The following is a 20,734-nucleotide window of genomic DNA, read 5'->3' on the forward strand; positions in this document are numbered from 1 at the left end:
TGCGACTCCGACCGCGAGAAATTTAGAAAAAAACTTTATAAGTAACCTATGTGTTCTTCCAAACTTTGTTGTACATCTGTGCCAAATTTAATCAAGATCTGTTGCGGTGTTCCGGAGATACCCTCAAACAAACATCTGTCCATCCATCCAATTATTTAAACTTTCGCATCTATCTATATATATAAAAGAAAGTCGTGTTAGTTACACTATTTATAACTCAAGATCGGTCGAACTGATTTAGCTGAAAATTAATGGGGAGCTGGCTTAGAACTAGGAGATGGACATAGGAACTTTTTTATCTTGTGTGCATTTTTTTTATTCCGCGCGGACAGAGTCGCGGGTAAAAGCTAGTTTATAATATTTGTAAGATTTAATCTATGTTTAGAGAATAATGGAAACCATATTCCGTTACTTCAAAGTGGCTTTAAGTCAATATTACTCCATAATAGCACATAATGGAATTAAATGAATATTACATATCTTATTTATGTAACCATACCTTAATAATAGATTCTATGCAATCTAATTAAATTAATTGTATAATAAAAAAATATGTAATTTAGGTACACATGGTATGACAGTGGTAATGGCAATTGCACCTGCAATATTAGACAACATAAAAGTTTCAATACATTCAGTTAATGTAAGTTTTTTATAAAATCACAATGCTTACTTTAGTGTGTAGTGTAATTACAGTAGTAGTGTAATTCTTAACTTTTTTTTAATTATCATAGATAACAAGTAAACTTTGATAAAAGTTACCCTAAAGAGTCAGATTTAATTGCAAAAAATACAAAATTTATAGGTATTTTAAATTTACTATCCACAAAAAAATGAGCTTCTACAGGCAGTTACAACAATATTATTGAATATTGTTTGTACATGTGTATTTTCAAGCCGCCTGTTGATTTCATAACAAAGGCTTGTTCTACAAAAATGTGTGATTGTTAACTAAAACTATAGTTTCAATATGTTTAAATATTAAAGAATTATCAAGATATTCAAATAATTGTAAAAAAATATTAACTTTGGAGGCCTCTAGCACCTAAACTATGCAGCTTTTGATAGAGGTAAGTTGGATTAAATCATCATATTTTTGACTAAGGATTCTATTGTATAAGTTTTTTTCTCAGTATTAAAAGAGTAACTGAGTGATACATCAATGAACAGACAAGACTACTGGGCCTAGAGACTTAAAATTCTACACATAGATTTTTATTACTTCGTAGGCAAGCATTAAGAAAATAATTTAGATCTCACCGGCCTTTTCCCACTCATGTGGGCTCGGCACACAGGGTTTTATAAACCTTCAAGTTTTGGCCTAATTTTTTACAGCTTGCCACCTGCCTGTTGCCAACCCTACTCGGGAGAAATATCTTAAAATTAAATATAATATAAGCTAAATAGTTAAAAATTACTTCTAAAATACACCAAAAATATAAATTAGTAATAAAACATTGTAAATATAAAACAATTTCAAGTTCTTGTCTTGATAATCGTCCTGTATTGGTCTTTCAAAACATTATTCACTCCAATAGATGAGTTTGATCTGGTAATAAAAGTAAAATGGGGTTTCACCTCCCATCTATGGAGCAACATTATTCCTTTGGCAGAATTATATAGTTAGAAAAATATTGTTGACGTAAACACTCCTTTAAAAAATTTACTATAGGTTTTTTTGAGGCTTATTCAAATTTGTACTGTAAAGGTTTTCTGATCATAATAGATTTAATAAAATACTACACTATTCCAGAGTCCAGTGTAGGTTAACATATATCTATTGATATTGTTTTTTGAATGAATAATTGTATCATAAAAAAAAATCAATATTTAGATTGCTTTCATAGATTAAATAGCTTTATCCTACGCTCATTAGTAGCATTTGCAATGACATAAATGAGAATTGCTTTACATCATGTCTAACAAGAGAAAGTATTTAAATTTGATCTTACAAAAAACATTGTTGCATTCACCAACAACTTTTTTGTGTAGTTCTTTTTGCAGACTTGTCAAGAGGTCTGTGCCCCAGATTGAATATCTGACCTTATACACTAATGAATTTTCCAAACTTATAGGATTTTGTTAAAATATTTGCCTAACAACTAACTTTAGAATGTAAGTAGATGTAGAAAGTCTGTGTAAAAATTGTTTTTATTTACTTTTAATATGTATTATACCAAAAGCATATTTATTTGAGCACTTCTTAACTACCAATGAAAACGAGTACCAAATAGGTAATATCTTAATTTATTAATAGGCACATAAATAATTATTGAAATTTTCTTTGCTCACGCAACTAAAAAATTGATTTACTAATAACTGGAAACGTAACAAAGATTTTTTTCAGTCGCGTAAAATAAGTATCTTATTTATGTATATAATTAGTAATTGAAGGAAAGAAATCTAAATGTATTATTGACCTATAAAATTTTAAATTTTGCTTAAAATATTTTGAAAAAACAAATACTTACAGAATCCAAAAAACTTCTTGTCTCGTAATGGTGGGTAACAGGTAACAATTATTTTATATTATTCTAATTAAAATTCACTGATCGTAAAACAGCTTTTAGTTCCTATTATTTAAAATTAATAACATCAAAATACTGTAAATGAGACAAAGCACTCATCAAAGAATTACACGAAACTTGAATGTCAAATTTGGTCAAATCAAACGTCAATTTTGATTGAGGAGCGTATTGGCGTTTCTCAGTTTCCTTTGTTCCGAAGTTCCGTTCCGACTAGTTTCGAATTTCCGTCAATCAACCTCGAATCCCAAATAACTAAAATAAAACTTTTAAAATTATTCCTCAGTCATGATTTACCTAATCTTTGGATACGATATAAACTTTAATTAAATATACAACTTTTCAACTAAACTTCCTATAATTTGGTAAAGCAAATTTAGTGTTTGTCTGTATTTACGAATTAATAACATGGCAACAAGAATCTCTTGAATTTTTTTGGTCTACCAACTTTTCTTGCTGTCTTTGTCAATTTTCAATTTTCTTTCAAACTTCTTTATTGTATGACGAATCGAAAAGAAATAATAAAACTGATAATAATGAATAGATATGGTTCATAATTCATTAAGAAATAGTAATAAGTTATTTGATTTAGGAGCATTTCATTTAATATTATCACAAAAATATTTGGTGGTCGTTTCGACATTGTGCTAACTAGTTCTGTTTCGTCATTAAAGCTGGTTGAAGAAGATTGATCCAATGTATTCTACAATTGATTAATAATCGTCGTAGGAAATGTAGTTTTATAAGTAACGCATAATTATTTCATTTGTATTTTTATTTAACTCGAAATAATAAAATGGTTTGTACATACGTAATTACATTTTACAAGTAACAAATGAAGTGTTCATTATTTTATGGTTCATTAATTTTGTTCTAGAGCTATCAAGACGAATCCAGTTGTTACGTAGGGTCTTTCCCTAAGGACTTCAGCTATGGGCCATTTGAACAGAATGGCGAGAGTGACAATGCATCATTACAGGAAGATCATAAACCACGAATTTTACTTATGGGATTACGAAGGTAAGGATATTTTGAACAATTTTTATAGTGTTTATAAAAAACCTAATGTTCAGTGAAAAAAAACTGTTTTTTCTTTTCTTTAAGATCTGGAAAGTCATCAATACAAAAGGTTGTATTCCATAAAATGTCACCCAATGAAACATTGTTCTTAGAATCCACAAACAAAATAGTTAAAGATGACATCAACAATAGCAGCTTTGTTCAGTTTCAAATATGGGATTTTCCAGGGCAAATAGACTTCTTTGATCCTACTTTTGATTCCGATACCATATTTGGAGGCTGTGGCGCACTGGTTTTTGTCATTGATGCCCAGGTACTTAAGTTTAAATATTTTATGAGGTAGTCAAGAATCAATTTAATAGTTATATAAATAACCAAAGTAAATTAATTGACCTTCTATTTTACCTACTAACATTATAAATGCAAAAGTTTTTTAGTATGAATGAATGATTGTTACTACATTATTTTAGAATGACTTAAATGGTTTTTAATAGACTTTGAAACAAAGTTAGATTACCAAGTAGAATAATAAAGGCTACTTAATTTTTTTATTGCTTTTGTTATATTTGTTATAATAGTATTGGTGGTTGGTATTGTATTAAAGTAGTGCTTTCAATTTACCAAATGACTCAATGTCACTTTACCTCTTTATCAGCAATATTATTGTATATCATAATGTCAGTGTACTGTATTGAATGTGTAGGTATTTGTAAATATAAATCATATAAACTAGTAATTGATTATTTTGTTACAATGTAGGTATCTATCAACAAAATTATTAACAGTAGCCTCTTGCATTGTAATAATTTATGTTAACTATTATATTCACAAATAACTCTAATGTAGTTTAAATATCTCTAGTATATTTACATTATTTTTTGATTAAGTTATAGGATCAAATGGTTTATTATTAATAATTATAAATAATTTATAATCCAAGGATTTTTTTAATTAAATAGGTTGATGCACTTCTTTTTACATTAACTTCAACTTTGTCAAATTTTATGTTCATCTGTTCTTGCAATTTCCTTTAAAAGAGGGTACAACATGTTTGCTTCACATATTAATAAAATGATTTCATTATCATAAATAAACCTATAATACTGCATTCAAAACAAGTCTATATCAACAGTTTCATAGCAATAAAAGTCTGTTTTCTATACAGCCAGAGGTCAAATGTTATAATTGCATGTTTGTATTCATTATATCTAATTTGCAATATTTCCAATGTTGCCTCATATTACAGAATGATGACATTCAGTAAAGTACATAGTTATGTTCATGAGGTAGCAGACATTTACATTATTCATTTTGAAATTTCCTTTGATATTGCCTCAACATCAACCGTCTATAACTTTACTGCTAGTTGTTAACCAATTTCTACCATCTATTTGTTCACTATTTCCTTTGGGATGGGATGGGAAAGGGATGACCCTTTTATTCTCTCTCATATTAGTAAATATGTGTCATGGCAGTAGATTTCTACCTGTAGACTATGTGTAGTATTTTTCCAATATATTGTTGGCTTGTTGCATGAGTTGCTGCACAGAACACACTTTTAGATATAGCAAGGTGTAATGAGATAAGTGTACTGCGCTCCACGCAGCTCAAGGTCAGCCGCAAAGATATTTGTAATATGTACATAATATTGTTCCACTCTATGTGTAGTCAATTTTTTTTTATTCTGATGATTTATATGATATAATTTACTTATTATAGGATGATTACCAAGATGCTTTGGAGAAATTGCAACTGACAGTAACAAAGGCTTACAGAGTAAATAGCAATATTAAGTTTGAAGTCTTTATTCATAAAGTGAGTATATTATTTTAAAGATGTTGTTATACATTTAGACAATGTTGAATTACCTGAATTAACCTCCATCATTTTTAATCTTTTTCTAAAGTAATAGACAGAAAAGTGATGGACTCTTTCGTCCAATTAAAAAAGCATTAAGTATTTATTCTTACTCAATAAAGTTTTTTGTCAACAGTTCGCTATAAAATGTACCCACCCTTGGGGTTCGGTCCCTACCCTAAATTAGGGATTGTCCACTATCTGTGCAACAACAACTACCAGAACTTGTGTTCTATAATTATTTTCTGTTATTTCTCTTTTTTCAGATACAGGTGTTCTAAATAATATTTGTTTTCTTTTGAAATTTTGTTGTCACAAATACAATTAATCAATTTAATTAATATTTGATTTATTACAGGTGGATGGTCTTAATGATGATTACAAAATGGAATCTCAAAGAGATATCCATCATCGTGCAAATGAAGACTTGGTTGAAGCGGGCTTGGACCATGTTCACTTATCATTCCATTTAACATCTATTTATGATCACTCTATATTCGAAGCCTTCAGTAAAGTAGTACAAAAATTAATACCACAACTACCAACCTTAGAAAACCTTCTCAATATATTAATTTCTGTAAGTACAATAAATTCATAATTGTTTAATATTATATTTAATACATATACATTTGAAATTTCTTAACATGGCATAAGTGGCTGAATAACTTTTAAAGAATACAAATCAGTAATACTGAATATTGTTGGTTCAGTAACTTTTTAAAATGTAAATTCTTAAAAATTTGTTTTTGATGTCTTTTTTTTAATAGAACTCTGGTATTGAGAAAGCGTTCCTGTTTGACGTGGTGTCCAAGATCTACATAGCGACAGACAGCTCGCCCGTAGACATGCAGAGCTATGAGCTTTGCTGCGACATGATAGACGTTGTCATTGATATCTCATGTATATATGGGTATGTAACAAATTCATACGTATTTATTGCTAATCTGATGTTTATTGTGGTTTTTTCACGTAATATTTTAGGCCGTTTCATTTTGACCACCGAAGGTGACTGATTTTGAATGAATGTTCTTCCTCAAAGTGTTTTTAATTTAACCTATGTAAGGTCCCATTGAAGCAGGCAATTTGACTATAATATTTATCCCCTCTCTATTGTTTACAGAATGGTGGATGAAACTGAAGTGAACACATTCAACAGTCAAAGTTCGAGTCTTATCAAACTCAACAACGGCACGGTGCTGTATCTGCGTGAAGTCAACAAATTCCTCGCGCTCGTCTGCATCCTGCGTGAGGAAAACTTCCAAAAACAAGGTATTTTTATCATTTTATTATATACTCTCTTCATATCAATATTTGAGGTTAATTATTATAGTTAATGACGCTTTATAGCCGAAAGCTAAAGACAGCTTTTTAAGTTTTTTTATGACGCAATAATTTATTTATTTAATTCGTCGTATATATAAATAGTTTAACGGCGGCAACGGAGAAAAGTAACAAGTTGCCGTTTCTGCTTAGGAACCTAAATATGGATAAAATCCGAGGTTATTCTTCCCGATGTTTATGTTTAGCTTTTACGTTCCGATATAATTTTGCAGGTGTAATAGATTACAACTTTTTGTGCTTCCGTGACGCGATCACGCAAGTGTTTGAGCTGCGCAACAAGAGTCAAGGTGCGCTGGCGGCGGCGCGCGCGCGCGACTCTGACGTCATCGCCAATGGCGCCGGCGACTCCGTGGAGAGCACATCCGACTCGCAGCTACAACTTCTATAGCACAACACTTCTCTATGTTATTTCTATGTCAACCGTAGAAAAAAAGCTTATTACGTGTAATTTGTATTATGTTCGGTTCAATAAAATATTCATTATAATATATTGTTAATAAAAACATATTTTTTATCACAATGGAACATTTATTGCGAGACTCGACGGTTAATAGCAAACATAGGTTATCTTACCGATATTTTTGTTGGTAAGATTAAACAAATATTCATTTCTAATCGAGTCTTTATAGAAAAACATTGCGAGAAGTAACTCGGAATCTCGTCACATTTCAACATAAAATTACGTAGGCTGTATGTAAATTAAAGAACCATTTCATAAAAAAATTTAATACTTAACAATAACCAAACATTTAAACTGTTTAATTTTCATAAAAAAAACAACAAAATTTATAAATAACAATAGTAGACATTCACAAGTGATTACAATAAACATAATATTTCCATGATTTTAATATTCGTCAGATTTTTCAAAACAAAGTAAAAAAACATACACAAATAGCAGTTAAATAAATTCAACTACATTCTAAAGTATTTAAAAATGATTTTTAAATTCATAACATGATTTTATTGCTTGAGAAAAAAAAATTGCGTTCAAAAGTCATTCAAAGATGAAATATCAAAATGTAAGAATATACTATAAATGTATGAAAATAAATTACAAGAAATGAACAAATTATAACGAGGTATGTCAGGTACAAGTGGGAGGATTTTCGAGTTTACAATAGCATTCAGTTTTGGGTATAGCATGGCCAGAGGTCTGTTGGAAATAGTGAGGCGGCTGTAAAGGTCTCGACGCCGCCGCAGTCAGACGGTCGATGCTATTTTTGATTTCTGAGATCTTGTACCGGCGCTCACGTTCCAGTCGAAGTCTCTCTACGTGCTGCGCGTGCGCAATGCTGCGCTGCAACATCGCCAGACTGTCCGTGCGAGCCGGGAACCGCTCCACATTACACGACACTTCTCCCACTTCAGCGGTTTCCGTGTCCACTATCTCTTTATGGTCTAAAATCATACCCAAATTCAATTTCAAATTCGTCGTACCATCTCTAAAAGTAAGATACACGCTCGCTTGATCTAAAACTCGCAACGAAAAGTTTTCGTTCACTTTCAATGCTTTCATTTTAATTTGAAACGGTTTGAACTTTTGCGTCAGCTTTTTGCTTTTCTCCTTAATAAAGTTGTCGAACTCGATCGCTAGCATTTCTTCATTGTCAGGTCGCACAGTTTGCGTGTCCCTACCTCCAAGTTTAAGTATTTCAGGATCTTTGACAGCCATTTGAGTGTCCAACATAACTTTTTGTAGTACCGGAGGATCGTTTAGTTCGTGCCACTTCCAATGTGATACCGGGCCAATGCTTGTATCTAACACGACTCCTTCAGTTTGATTATATTTGAGTCTTGAAAGCGAACAAAAAGACAAAATTGTTTTATCCTGTCATCTAAATGTACCCTTATTAACAAAATAAAATAAAAGGTAAACTATGACAATATTACCTTGTTTTCCCAGTATGATCAAAGACAATTCCGTTGCCGAGATAGTCAAATGTCGCTAGAACAGTTATAGGTCGAGGGCAACCTTTCTCGTCCGGCTCTCCATTGCTGTACACCACATACCGTTGACCGGCATTCATCTCTACAAAATGTAGTCTATAAGTTGACGGGTAAAGTACATACATATATCGTCATAAACATTCCGTTAACAAAGTTGATGTATTCACGATCGTCTAAGACTTATCGAGTTGGTTGACGGCAATATGGGTAATTTTTTGTGATTAGTCACAATTGAATTCTAACAGATTCTCGAGATTACCTTCCGCGTTATAATAATCCAATGCTAATCTGCCATTCCTGTAGTACCAGCGCCCTCTACCGTCTTCATGGAACTCTGCGAGAATCTCACCCGTGTCGTAGTACATCACCTGTTTGCTCTTGTTGTTCTCGAACCAATCGAATTCAGGATGTGAAGGCCGCATTCGGTATACGTTCAACTAATTTCAAAAAAGAAAAAATTGTAGATCTTGTCTAAACTGTTGAGATCATTTGTTTTGAGCTGTTCTATAATGTAGCAATTTCAGAATTCGTTCATATCGCCGTAACTACCATTTTTAATTCCTTAAAATACTGTGAAAAAGTTTTGCGCCAAAAGCAGTCGGTTTAACGAAATAATCTCCTAAGGCAATAATGCTAGGTTTTTATTGACTAATATTTTATTTAACATTAAAGCCTTCTAATTACCTTCCGGACTATTTTCTCAGTGGGCAGCATAGTCCAGCCCTTGTCAATAAATGAGCGATTTGACAATGCATACCGCACAGTACCTTTAGCAGCTTCCTGATCGCTCTAAAATAGATTTTATAAAGGTTAAAGTCATGACACTTTTAGATTACTTTTAGACACTCTTAGATTTTGAGTTCCTCATTTATTTTTGGTCTACCTACTACGTAGCTTAATAAGGGTGCAATTCGTGTCCTTACATACTTGTTATTTGATCAATATTTTAAACTTACGGTTACAGATTCAGATTTTTTCTTAGACATTTGTAAATAATAATACAAAACTAATAATCTTCAAAATACATCCTACGAAATAAATTAATTTAAAAAATTATCGTCACACCTGTTATGACAAACAGTCAAGTGACAATTAGTGTCAATCTTTGTCATAGTCTCGCCTTTATTACCTGCCAATTTTTCTTATGCAATAAAACACTATAAAAACCAGTTCAGGTTCGTGCGGCAAATAGAAATATTTTCGGCGATTTCGATGGGACGCAAACTCGCGGTCATTTTTATAATGTGCAAAAAAATTCGCCATTTTGAAATACTCAAGCGCGTCAGATTAAGATATATATGGTTTATCTTTATGTTCTAAACGTACTGTCTCATAATCTGACGATTATGTAGAGGGATTCGCCTGATTTGACAAAAAAAAAATTAGAAAAACGGTTCGGCCTTATACATGGGCCCCATGTTTTGTGGAGGTACTTAACCGGGTACAAGGTATCCCCCTGTATATTAATCTGCCGTGCTTTAGGAAATCCCGAAATCCCCGCTTGGGCTCCCCTACTATAATTATGTGGTCACCTAAACTGGGATGGTCACGGATCAAACATTCCTAAATAACATTTAAACTTGTTTGAAAAAAATATTACTTACAATTTTTCTTTTCTTTTTACCTTCTGTATAAAGAGAAATGGACGTTTTTTTATCCATGACTTCTTTCTTAACTTCTGTATCAACCGCATAAAATGTAGATTCAAATAACAAAGGTCGAATTTCTTTCCTCTTATCCCTTTTATCTCGTAGTTTTTGTTTTAAGATTTTTTGGCCTATGATGATTTCATTGACTTGGTTTAATTTGCTTTTATTTAATAACTCTTCAATGTCAGTATCTAAATCAGAATCTTCGCGGCTGCCCGAGTGGGTTCTTTCAATTTTGGGAGGTGGTTGACGCTTCACAGGCGGAGGTAAAATATAAAGTTCTGATTGCGTTAATTTTTTTGCTTTTTCTTGTTGCATTGAATCTTTTAATTTGAGCAAACCTATGTTAAGATCGTCAACAGAGCCTTTCCTAATCTTCACTTGGTTTACATTTATGTTTTCCGTGTAAGCAGATTTACTCCTTTTTTCCTTCTCACTTTCTTTCGGAACTTTAGGTTCTTTTGGAGCTGTTAAGGTATCTTTAGCATCCTTCGTAGCCTTGGTGTAAGACTCGCTTACCGTTACTTTATTTTCTTTTTGTGGTTTCGGCTGAGGGGTCGGTTTATCTTCCTTCTTTTTCAGTAATTCTTTTGAAGCTTTTTTAACTGACATTATTAAACCGTCGCCGCTCTCTTCTACTTGTTTGATCTTTTCTGGCTTTACTTCCGCATATTTCATTTCAGTTTCAGGCTCTTTTTTACCAGGTTGACGATCTTTCTTACTACGCTCTTTGACATTTTCCTCCAATCTTTCTGAAGTGATTTCTTTATCAGGTTTGCGTTTTGTCTTTTCAGCTTTATCAATAGTTTTCGGACTCGGCGTTTCAGGGGGCATTTTAGGCCGCTTGCTTATGTGTTGGGCGGTACTTTTTCTTGATGAAGCATCTGAACTTTCGTAGTCTTTGTCTTGTTTTGATTCCTTTATTAATTTACCACGTCTCACTTTACTTTGTTCCACACTTGCAGGAGACGAAACATCCAATACTTCTTTGTCTTTATCTAAAGTTACCCGTACAGCCTTCTTTTTCTTTTGTTTTCTCTCCCCTGACGAGGGTTTCTGCTTTTGTCTTTTTTTTAATAACATAACTTTCTGTTGGATTTCTTTAAGCAGCTCGCTTGAACTGGCATACTCTTTTAAGTCGTGAAAGTCGGTGTCAGTTTTAGGAAAAACATATTTGAATGCTTCTTTAGAAACTCTTGTTATAATGGGTATAATTGACTTTAATTCTCCATATTCGTCGAATTGCTGGGAAAGTTCTGACTCTAATAGTTGTCCCTCTTGCTTCGTGACTTCCTCTATATCTAAATGGCTTCGAACTTCCCTGTTAAACATAACTGTATAAAATTTGTTTTAATAAAAAAAAAATAACATTTAAAAAAAAGACTAACATTTTTGGGGCATCCGTTATTTGTTTTGGTTCATAAATACGCTCGGGTGACATACATAATAAACTTGACTCATTTTTATTTATTTCTGCTTCACTGTCGAATAAAGTACCATAATAAAAATTTGTTTAATAATAAGTGACCTAACCTTAGTTAAAAAATAAAAAACCCGACTGAATGAGGCTTTAATGGATGAAATGGAGCCATCTCACCATTAGAGCCTTATACACAATGATTTTTTCAACGAAAATTTAAAAATTTAAGTAAAACTCTAATGATCTAATGTCCGAAAAACTGTCTTATTTTTGAAAACATACTGGCAAAAATCGAAAAATTGATTTAGCTATGTCTATAAAGACATGACAAGTGGGATTCGAACTCGTTTTTCATTTTCTACGTCCACTTTTTGTGTTTTTATACCCTTTGACACTCCGGGGAAAAAGACGAATCGAATGACACGTCACTCGTACAAATTAGTTTATTCGTTTAGGCCGTCACAATGAAAGTTACATACAAACCCACATATATTAAAACAAATTTAAATACGCCCGAAAAACCCTCTTGTCAGTCGCGTAATAAATAATGTCAAAATAACGAACTTTTTTAAGACATCATTGACTCGTCGTTCATACTTAATCCGCTTCTGCGGCGATAATAAATCCGGAGAATCCGGCCCGTGTGACGCTTTCCGTCGAAGAGCTAGCAATTGATGTGTGGAACTAAAAATTATTATTTAATTAGTATTTACCTTAAACACACTAAAATAATATGATGGCATAGATATATAGGTATATCAAAAAACCTTTTTTTATCCAATATCTGACGAATTTGCGAGATCCATTTCCCCGTGTACTCTTTCGTTAAACTATCTTGTAATGATTTGTTTAAATTAAATTTATCATAAATATTATGACAATATTTCCATGGTTCCACTTCACTTACTTTATCACTTATACAACAGTCACAAATTACTATTATTTCGTTTTTCTTTATAGTCGTGTTTTTAAAAACATTAGCAAGTCTTTTAAGTATAGCTCTACATCGTTGACATGTAAAATCGCTTGATTCTGGAAAATCCATATTTTTACAAAATCATTTAAGAAAAAAAAAGTCAACAACATGTTTTCATTAACATTTGGCGGTCCGCTGCTCTTTTGCTTCGTATCATTTAGAAGTATCTTTAACATAAAAAGAACAGTTACCAATTTTTCTCAAAAATTCATTGGAATTTATTGTATCATCTTGCGTATTTTGAAAAATAAAACCTTCATGTTCTAACAAATCGTAATTTTTATTACGCTGAAAAACAAAAAAGAAATAAATCATTCAGGTAATTTAGGCAATAATCAGAAATAAAATCTCTCTCGGGACGGGACTATAACTTTTTTCTGATTGCCAATAAACTTTTTAGTCTAGGGCATCGTACGATTGTTAAGTTTGAGCTGCAAAATTTAAATTTAAACTCACACATTCCGTATCTTGTACATACAGATACACTTCAAAGCCAGTTTCTGAAATAATTTTCTTAAACTCCTGGCATTCGGTACAATTTTTGCAACAAAGGCACTGTCTTCTGAAATTTTTGTATAGAAATAAAAAAATATTCAGTAACAGACTACTCATAATGACGGGATATATTGTCGGATAATGAATGCTTCTAATGTTGACTTATGACTTAAAAAGCGATATTCATAAGTTGTCTCGGTAGGGATATCGTCGGTACTTCCCAAGGCAATACTTTCTATTCGTAACCGCCTATATAGATATAAAGGTATCCAAGAATTGTGAGATCTAACAATTTGTTTTTATTATTATTAATGTTCGCTTGCGTTTGATGAATTGTAAATATAGTCTTTGTCACCTTTTCAATCACATGTACTGTGGAGCATAAGGACCTAAGCAACCTTAAGAATACATACCCAAGAATCATTTTGTATTAAATCTAGCCTTATATCTTTGCCTAATTTCCGGGACTAACATTGGTCTTTATTTTGGAATTCCAAATCACTGAATACAATTTCTCAAGCTTCTCATGTATAATTTAATTTGACATCTAGGGATTTAAAATTATTGTCAATATTATAGTGTGACAAGCTGCTAGTGAAAGAGGCGCTGCTATCGCCTGATATGACATTTGGCATAGAAAATGACATAAATGATAAAACATGATAAGACAATTACAATACAGTAAGGATCGTGTGTTAACAGGAGGGCGCTAGTGAGCTATCATAACTTAGGTTGAGTTATGCCCACTGGGTCAGATAAGTTTGTCTATCCATTGGTTTCTGAGACCAAATTCTGTATAAAACATATCATCACCCTGTCCGTCCCTGTATATGAAATAATAATTATAGGGAATAGATGAAAAATAGCAATAAAATTCATGTATTCCCAAGATTTTTCTACCAATTGAATTAAAAATTCAGACATATTTGTCTGATAAATTACTTATAAATTTTTATAGAATAAGAATTAAATAGTGATAACAAAACATTCACATCTGTAAAGCCGGGGGTAGGGTAGCGGAGATTACAGGTTTGGCTAAATCCTGGGACGCCTTTCTTATTTCATCTGAGTCTATATAGTGCACATGAAATAGCAAACATCGAAAAACACCTGTAGAATATTTTATAATTAAAGGTTAAAATAAAATCACCATTGTTAAAAACTTACCATAAGTTTATTAAATAAATATTTGGTAACCTGTAACTAATAACAATAATACTAATCCTGCTTCTTTTTAAACAAGTTCATTATCTTTTGTCGTAAAGAAATAGGGCTTCCTACAGCTTTTAATACAAGTTCTTTAGTACAAATATTATGTAGAGGTCCAAAGGCCAAAGCTACAACTGTACATGCAAGACATATCACATTATATGGCATACTGAAGTCAGGAGTTGGCAAGGAAACCATTGCCCCATTAGTTCTGAATATTGCTGGATACCCTAAAAACAAAACAATGGTAAGAATATTGAGGAAAAAGGAATTACATACAAATATTTTGTAAGTACTTACATGGTTTTGATGCATTTATTATTGAATCCATAGTACTTCCAGTGACAGGTAAGCTAGTGTAATTTCTGGCAGTGGGTAGATTTGCAGAAATCAAAGCGGATCCAATATAAAACCCATGATTAGCATCCGGAGGATATTCTTGCCATTTCAAGAACACAAATTCAAAATCGATTGTTATTGTTGTGGTAGACTTTGAAGGTAAATGCATAAGAATTTCTAAATGATAAGGCTTCTGTCGACTTCGCCCAGGAGAATAATACAAAGATTTGACTAGTTTACTTTGTGCTTCCCCATTTATTCTTAGAGAGCTCAATTGGATAGGCAACCACCAAGGAGCATTTTCTAATAAAACAATATCAATCGGTGCCCAGTAGTTGTTTTTTATTTCAGTAACTATACCACCAAACTCCTTGCCATAACCAAGCACATATCGGTTAAATGTTAGTGGTGGTGGTATTGTGACTAGTACTTTGTCTTTTGTACCATAATCAACTCCAATGTTTATCATATGACTTGTTGGAATGATATTATAAATAGCAAGTGTTGTATCGCTACCTCCTCTTTGTGAAAATATTACACTATCAGGCAAAGGATATAACTTAAACGGAAATGTATCATTTGAGGAGACATCTACATAGATTTTGCTAGATGATGATAGTGGACATGGCCCTGGCAAACCTTGACCAAACAGTTTTGCAAACGACCAATCCAATCTGTTAATAATTTTTAAATCATATACTAATGCAACAGTTTGCTTTATTTCTAGGTTTATTTCAGAGCAGTCTTCAACCTTACATATTTTTCTAACATGTACTCCTATGGAATGGTAATTGGTATTGTGTATCATTCTTGAGTTAAGAAGTGTTGCAAAACCATGGCTTGACTCACATGGTAACAATTTTTTCCATGGAGTCAAGTTTTCAGTGCAAACAATTTCTCTTGGCAATGTAGCATATCTGAGCTGTGATGTAACATTCTTATTGACCTTTATTGCTCCCATAGGCCACATGGCCATCTGAGGTGTTACAGTATTAAAGTTATCAATAAAATTGAGTGAAGCACAGAAAAGTCCAGAGAGAGTAGCACTCAACTTCCTCCAATGAGTATCAACATCAGTGACACTGGGCGAAAACCAAGCATAAAGTTCTGCACCAGAAGATGCATCTAATATAGGATAGCCCCATTTGTTGTGTCTCCATTGGCCTTCAGTCAATGTTAGATGCAGCTCGTCAACTTGATAACGAGACATAATTTCCCCCAGGGACCGTGGTGCTAAATGGGAATGTTCAACTGAAAATTTAAAAACATTTCATTTATCATAGAACATAATATAAGTACAAGATATTTAGATATGACAAATAGTAAAATATTATATTCGTACATGATGTTTCTTCATTTTGAGTAATAAATTGGAAGTAGACGTAAAGATTAGTCGGCGGTAAAGGTTTAATAAATATTTCTTCTTTAAAATCATCCGCAGCGACGTAAACAATTATTATACATACTAATAAAAGTATCTTTCGAAATCCAATCCACATTGTAGACGATTACTCTAATTGTGAATAAAGGTATGAATTTAAAATTTGCAGAATTTCAAATTATTGTAAACCCAGTAACAACAATTGTTCAATGTTTATAAGTTAGTTCAAGTAATTAAAAACATATTTTTCAGTTTTTCAGAAACAGAAATGTGATATTGATAAGCAAATGTCAACAAAAATTGCAGTGATTTTACAATGCAGATAAAAAGATGACAGTTTATTTATAGTTTTTTTAAACATCTATAAGCCTATCTATTTTTGTCGTGATGAAACTAATATATCATAGTTAATCCAATCCATCAGCCAAAAAGTCGTAGAAGATATCATTTCATAACGTTTTGATTAAAATCAAATGTTTGTGAGGACTGTTGTTAATCTCAAAACATTAAATAAATGTTTTGGGATTCTGAGTGAAATGGAAGTTAAGAAGGTGTACATTTAAGTGTCAACTTGACAATAAAAGTCTATTGTCAACATAGGTTTGTAATGAGGCGGCTTTATTTCTTTATGTGAATTAAAATTTGGCTAATATGTTGCTAAAAAGTAAAAAAAACCCAAAGCTTTTTTTCTAAGTAATACACAAAGTAATTTTCATTTCAATAAATCTAATTACAGAAAAAGGAGTCAAAAGGCAGTTTTTTTTCTTTCTGTCTAGTACTGAAACTGTATTAAAAATATTTTTTTAAAATGGATAATGAGTTTTATGATAGATCAACAAGTTTACGCCTCCAATTAGGTTATGGAATTGGTCATGTTTTAAATGATGTGTGTGCCAGTTTATGGTTTACATATTTTTTGGTATTTTTCCATTTGGTTCTTGAATTTACCTCAACTCAAGCAGGAAATTTGATGCTCATTGGTCAAGTAGTTGACGCGTTAGCTACACCCTTCGTTGGCTATCATTCAGACCACACTGATAATTATTTAAGTGCAAAATATGGGAAAAGAAAACTGTGGCATTTGTTTGGTAAGTAACACTAATATTCAATGATGTAGATACACTATTAAAGACTATTCTGACTATAATGTTGTTACAGGTACTGTTTGTGTCCTGTTATCATTTCCATTTATATTCATGGACTGCATTGGATGTTCAATGGCTCACAAATGGGCTCAGATGTATTACTTTGCATCATTTATTTTAATTTTTCAAATTGGATGGGCGGCTGTACAGATTTCACATTTAAGTTTGATACCTGAGCTTGCAGAAGACCCACATGTTAGAACACATCTTACGGCTATTAGGTAAAAAAAAATATTTAAATTTAAATGCATTTCAGTTCATATTTATAATTGCATTTAAAACTTTACAGAATTTTTAATTTTAATTTTTTTCCAGATTTGGGTTTACTGTATTTTCAAATTTATTTGTCTACATTATCACATGGATTGTTTTACACATGACTGGTGAATGTGATAAAGAGGTATGAGTAATATAGTTTATTAATGTCTTCCAAAATTTTTCAAAGACTTTCCTTAAATTTTGTTAAAAGAGGGCTATTTACTGTATTCAAATATTTTAATTTTGTGGAAATTGTGGTTAAGAGTGTACTATTATTATTCTTAAATCTTTTCATTTTAGCAAAACAAAGTTTACCTTACAAAATTAATATTTTGCATTTTGTAAGGTGTTTATAAGCTCATTAATTTATTGACATCATCTAATGTATTGCATCTGTTTTTTTGTATTGCAGCAAGTGGGACCAAGAGATGCATGGAAGTTCAGGCATATTGTTTATATAGTACTTGGTGTGGGAACAGTAGCATCTGTTTTGTTCCACATATTTGTGTCGGAAGGTAGAGGATTGAGACAACAACAACCTTTAATTGATTATAATGATAATAACAGAGTTCATTTCAGTATATTTCGCAAAGGTATATTGTACCAGGTAAAGTATAAAAACATTTATATAATAAATGTAAAAAATCTACATAATGAATACATAATTGTTAGTATTTTTCAATTAGATATTTAAATGAGATTTTAATGAATTGTGTGTTAATTATTCTTCTTAAAATTATTTTTTTATTCATAAAAGATGATTATTTTTTAGAACATTAGAGAGAACATTATCTTAATATACAGACAAACCTGATTAAGCAACAATTGGATAAGCGAGAGTTGTTGCCTGGTCATGATGGACAATCTCCATAAGCAAGAAAAATATTATGGTTGCTTATCCAAGTTTCACTGTATTTAATATAATAAAAGCGTGATACAATAGCTGTTTTTATATATAAATTAAATGAGGTTGTATGCTGTATATCAATTCCATTTCGTTGTCATGTCGCTTTAACAGTTCAACCAATTTTTATTAGTTCGGTGTTACTTGACATCGTTTTAACAAGTATTATAGGTGTACTATTCATTTCAGGTAGCAAGTATATACATGAGTACAAGGCTTGTAGTCAATATATCTCAGGTGTTTATACCTTTGTACTTACACAAGACGTTGGGTTTAGCGGCTAGATCATTAGCAGTGATACCTCTAGCCATGTACCTGGGCAGTTTACTAGCCGCTGGGGCACAGAGATTGGCTCCCAGATCATTTACCCGCAAACTTAATTATTTTCTTGGATCAGTATGTTCTCTAGCTGCATTCATTTGGATTTATCTAGATATAGATTATGATTACAAAGTCTATTACATTTATGTTGTTGCCGTGCTTATTGGTCAGTATACATTGAAGATAATAATTTTAAAACACTTGTTATATCTCATTAGCATAATGAGATGCATGTAATTATTAATAATTTGTTGACTATTAGAATTGTTACGATAAATATATTTGTTATATTTTATATGATAAATAATTATGACGCAAAAATATATTTTTACTATCCAAAGCAAACAATGTTAATAATATTATAAATTTGAGTGTTTGGATGGATGGGTGGATGTTTGTTTGAAGGTATCTCCAGAACAGCTCAATGGATCTTGATTAAATTTGGCATGGATGTAGATCAAGGTCTGGAAGAACACATAGGCTAATTATTATGTTTTTTAAATTCCGCACGGACGGAGTCACGGGCGACAGTTAGTTATTAATAAAAATAATAATTTATTTTTCTATGAGATTACTGTACACATATATATATTGTTTTAGGTTTTGGTGGATCTCAAATGCTTGTAACAAGTCTGTCACTGACAGCTGACCTGGTGGGCGACAGAACCGAGGCATCTGCCTTTGTATATGGTCTCATGAGCTTTACAGACAAACTGTCATGCGGAGCTGTAATTGCTATAATACAATTGTAGTAAGTTGACTACTACTACCTTTCTATTACTAAACTTAGTATAGGTTTCTCATGTTAAGGGATCACTAAGAGGCACGACAACTGCACGTATTACAATGTTCATAATTTCAGTGCCGATGGTGCGAGTTCTGATTACTATCGCAGTGTACTCTCCGGGGTGTGTGGAGGGGCCACTGTGCTAGGACTTATTTGTACGCTAACGACGCCAAAGTTAACGCCCGATCAACAAGTAACTGATGGTAAGTTGACATTATTACAAATTTCACGAGTTTTTGAATTTGCTAATTTTATCCAACTAGTAATGTATTTTGATTAATAAATTTTTCTCGGTATATAATAATTCATTCAATCGATTTATACATAGTATATAAGTTTGGTTTGTTAGACATAGTATGTATGAAACCAAAAACAAAATTTGCACTTGTAATGTAAAATGAAAAAGGACACACATATGCAGATTTTTTTTAATTCAAATATATTATGGCTTTTATTTATTCACAGATAATAATCCATCTATCAATACAATTGAAGAAACTGGCCCACCAACGGATTTGCTATAAAATATTTAAACCATATACACCTGTGTTATAAATGTCTAATTCCACTTAGCTGCTAGCGGTGAGACTGTCATTTCGCACAGTAATCGGCCATGCCAGTGGAAATAGGTACTATATGTTGTATTGTTGAATTTAATTTGTATACTTTATGTACTTACCACATATCATATTGGATTATATAAGGAATTATAATATGGAATTTGCGAGGTAAAGTTATATAAATTTATTTCAGTAGCTTTTGTGATATTATACATTTAAATGGCTACAAAGATATTATTAAATTAACGTAACTTATTTTACTAAATTAAGTAGCCTTATAATTAATGGGACATATATTTATTTTAATTAATATTGTTACTATTTTAAACCTGAATCATTCCAATTGTTTAAGTATTTTAATTTTCTAGCACAAATTTTTGTAATACGTTTAATATTTTAGATTAAAAAATATTTTTTTAAATACTGTCAGTTAAGAATACCAATGTGAAAGTTTTTTTAGTATTGGTAACACTATTTTTTTATATTGTATATTTTTATTAAGACATTTTTGTATATAGTGTGAAGACATAATTATGTATAATGTAATGTAGAATAATAAATATCTCAATATATGTATTCCTTGTATGTCTACTAGGT

General features: G+C 31.7%; 3 protein-coding genes across 3 annotated transcripts; 2 read left to right on the plus strand and 1 right to left on the minus strand.

The window, feature by feature from the left end:
* Positions 1-3,022: 3,022 nt before the first annotated feature.
* On the plus strand, positions 3,023-7,206 carry LOC106708993 (ras-related GTP-binding protein C). Its single transcript, XM_014500627.2, has 8 exons — positions 3,023-3,324; positions 3,403-3,545; positions 3,630-3,858; positions 5,265-5,360; positions 5,761-5,979; positions 6,170-6,312; positions 6,523-6,671; positions 6,956-7,206. The coding sequence occupies exons 1-8, from the start codon at positions 3,322-3,324 to the stop codon at positions 7,129-7,131; spliced, it is 1,158 nt and encodes a 385-aa protein (XP_014356113.2). The 5' UTR covers positions 3,023-3,321; the 3' UTR covers positions 7,132-7,206.
* A 612-nt stretch (positions 7,207-7,818) lies between these two features.
* LOC106709101 lies at positions 7,819-16,334 on the minus strand. The gene is made up of 13 exons (XM_045681375.1): positions 16,124-16,334; positions 14,743-16,032; positions 14,474-14,672; positions 13,195-13,300; positions 12,930-13,026; positions 12,530-12,794; positions 12,327-12,446; positions 11,731-11,823; positions 10,298-11,663; positions 9,378-9,482; positions 8,953-9,130; positions 8,637-8,775; positions 7,819-8,539 (listed from the first exon to the last, which is right to left on the minus strand). The coding sequence occupies exons 1-13, from the start codon at positions 16,278-16,280 to the stop codon at positions 7,831-7,833; spliced, it is 4,824 nt and encodes a 1,607-aa protein (XP_045537331.1). The 5' UTR covers positions 16,281-16,334; the 3' UTR covers positions 7,819-7,830.
* Positions 16,335-16,914: 580 nt separating this feature from the next.
* On the plus strand, positions 16,915-20,350 carry LOC106708945 (major facilitator superfamily domain-containing protein 12). The gene is made up of 8 exons (XM_045683266.1): positions 16,915-17,250; positions 17,321-17,528; positions 17,623-17,707; positions 17,978-18,172; positions 18,659-18,956; positions 19,391-19,541; positions 19,653-19,780; positions 20,043-20,350. The coding sequence occupies exons 1-8, from the start codon at positions 16,971-16,973 to the stop codon at positions 20,099-20,101; spliced, it is 1,404 nt and encodes a 467-aa protein (XP_045539222.1). The 5' UTR covers positions 16,915-16,970; the 3' UTR covers positions 20,102-20,350.
* Positions 20,351-20,734: the final 384 nt, after the last annotated feature.

The sequence above is a fragment of the Papilio machaon genome, chromosome 2 (assembly GCF_912999745.1).
Source record: "Papilio machaon chromosome 2, ilPapMach1.1, whole genome shotgun sequence".
In the NCBI taxonomy this organism is placed as follows: domain Eukaryota; kingdom Metazoa; phylum Arthropoda; class Insecta; order Lepidoptera; family Papilionidae; genus Papilio; species Papilio machaon.

What these genes read in the sequence shown, in the direction of transcription:
- LOC106708993 (XM_014500627.2), top strand. An exon ending in TTGAAGTCTTTATTCATAAA is followed by an intron (nt 5,361 to 5,760) that starts GTGAGTATATTA and finishes GATTTATTACAG; the next exon opens with GTGGATGGTCTTAATGATGA. An exon ending in GGAAAACTTCCAAAAACAAG is followed by an intron (nt 6,672 to 6,955) that starts GTATTTTTATCA and finishes ATAATTTTGCAG; the next exon opens with GTGTAATAGATTACAACTTT.
- LOC106708945 (XM_045683266.1), top strand. Translation starts at nt 16,971, where the DNA reads ATGGATAATGAGTTTTATGATAGATCAACAAGTTTACGCCTCCAATTA. An exon ending in GCAAAGGTATATTGTACCAG is followed by an intron (nt 18,173 to 18,658) that starts GTAAAGTATAAA and finishes TATTCATTTCAG; the next exon opens with GTAGCAAGTATATACATGAG. An exon ending in CGATCAACAAGTAACTGATG is followed by an intron (nt 19,781 to 20,042) that starts GTAAGTTGACAT and finishes ATTTATTCACAG; the next exon opens with ATAATAATCCATCTATCAAT.
- LOC106709101 (XM_045681375.1), bottom strand. Translation starts at nt 16,280, where the DNA reads ATGTGGATTGGATTTCGAAAGATACTTTTATTAGTATGTATAATAATT. An exon ending in AATAAATGCATCAAAACCAT is followed by an intron (nt 14,673 to 14,742) that starts GTAAGTACTTAC and finishes TTTTGTTTTTAG; the next exon opens with GGTATCCAGCAATATTCAGA. An exon ending in CGACAAAAGATAATGAACTT is followed by an intron (nt 13,301 to 14,473) that starts GTTTAAAAAGAA and finishes CAAAAATTTCAG; the next exon opens with AAGACAGTGCCTTTGTTGCA.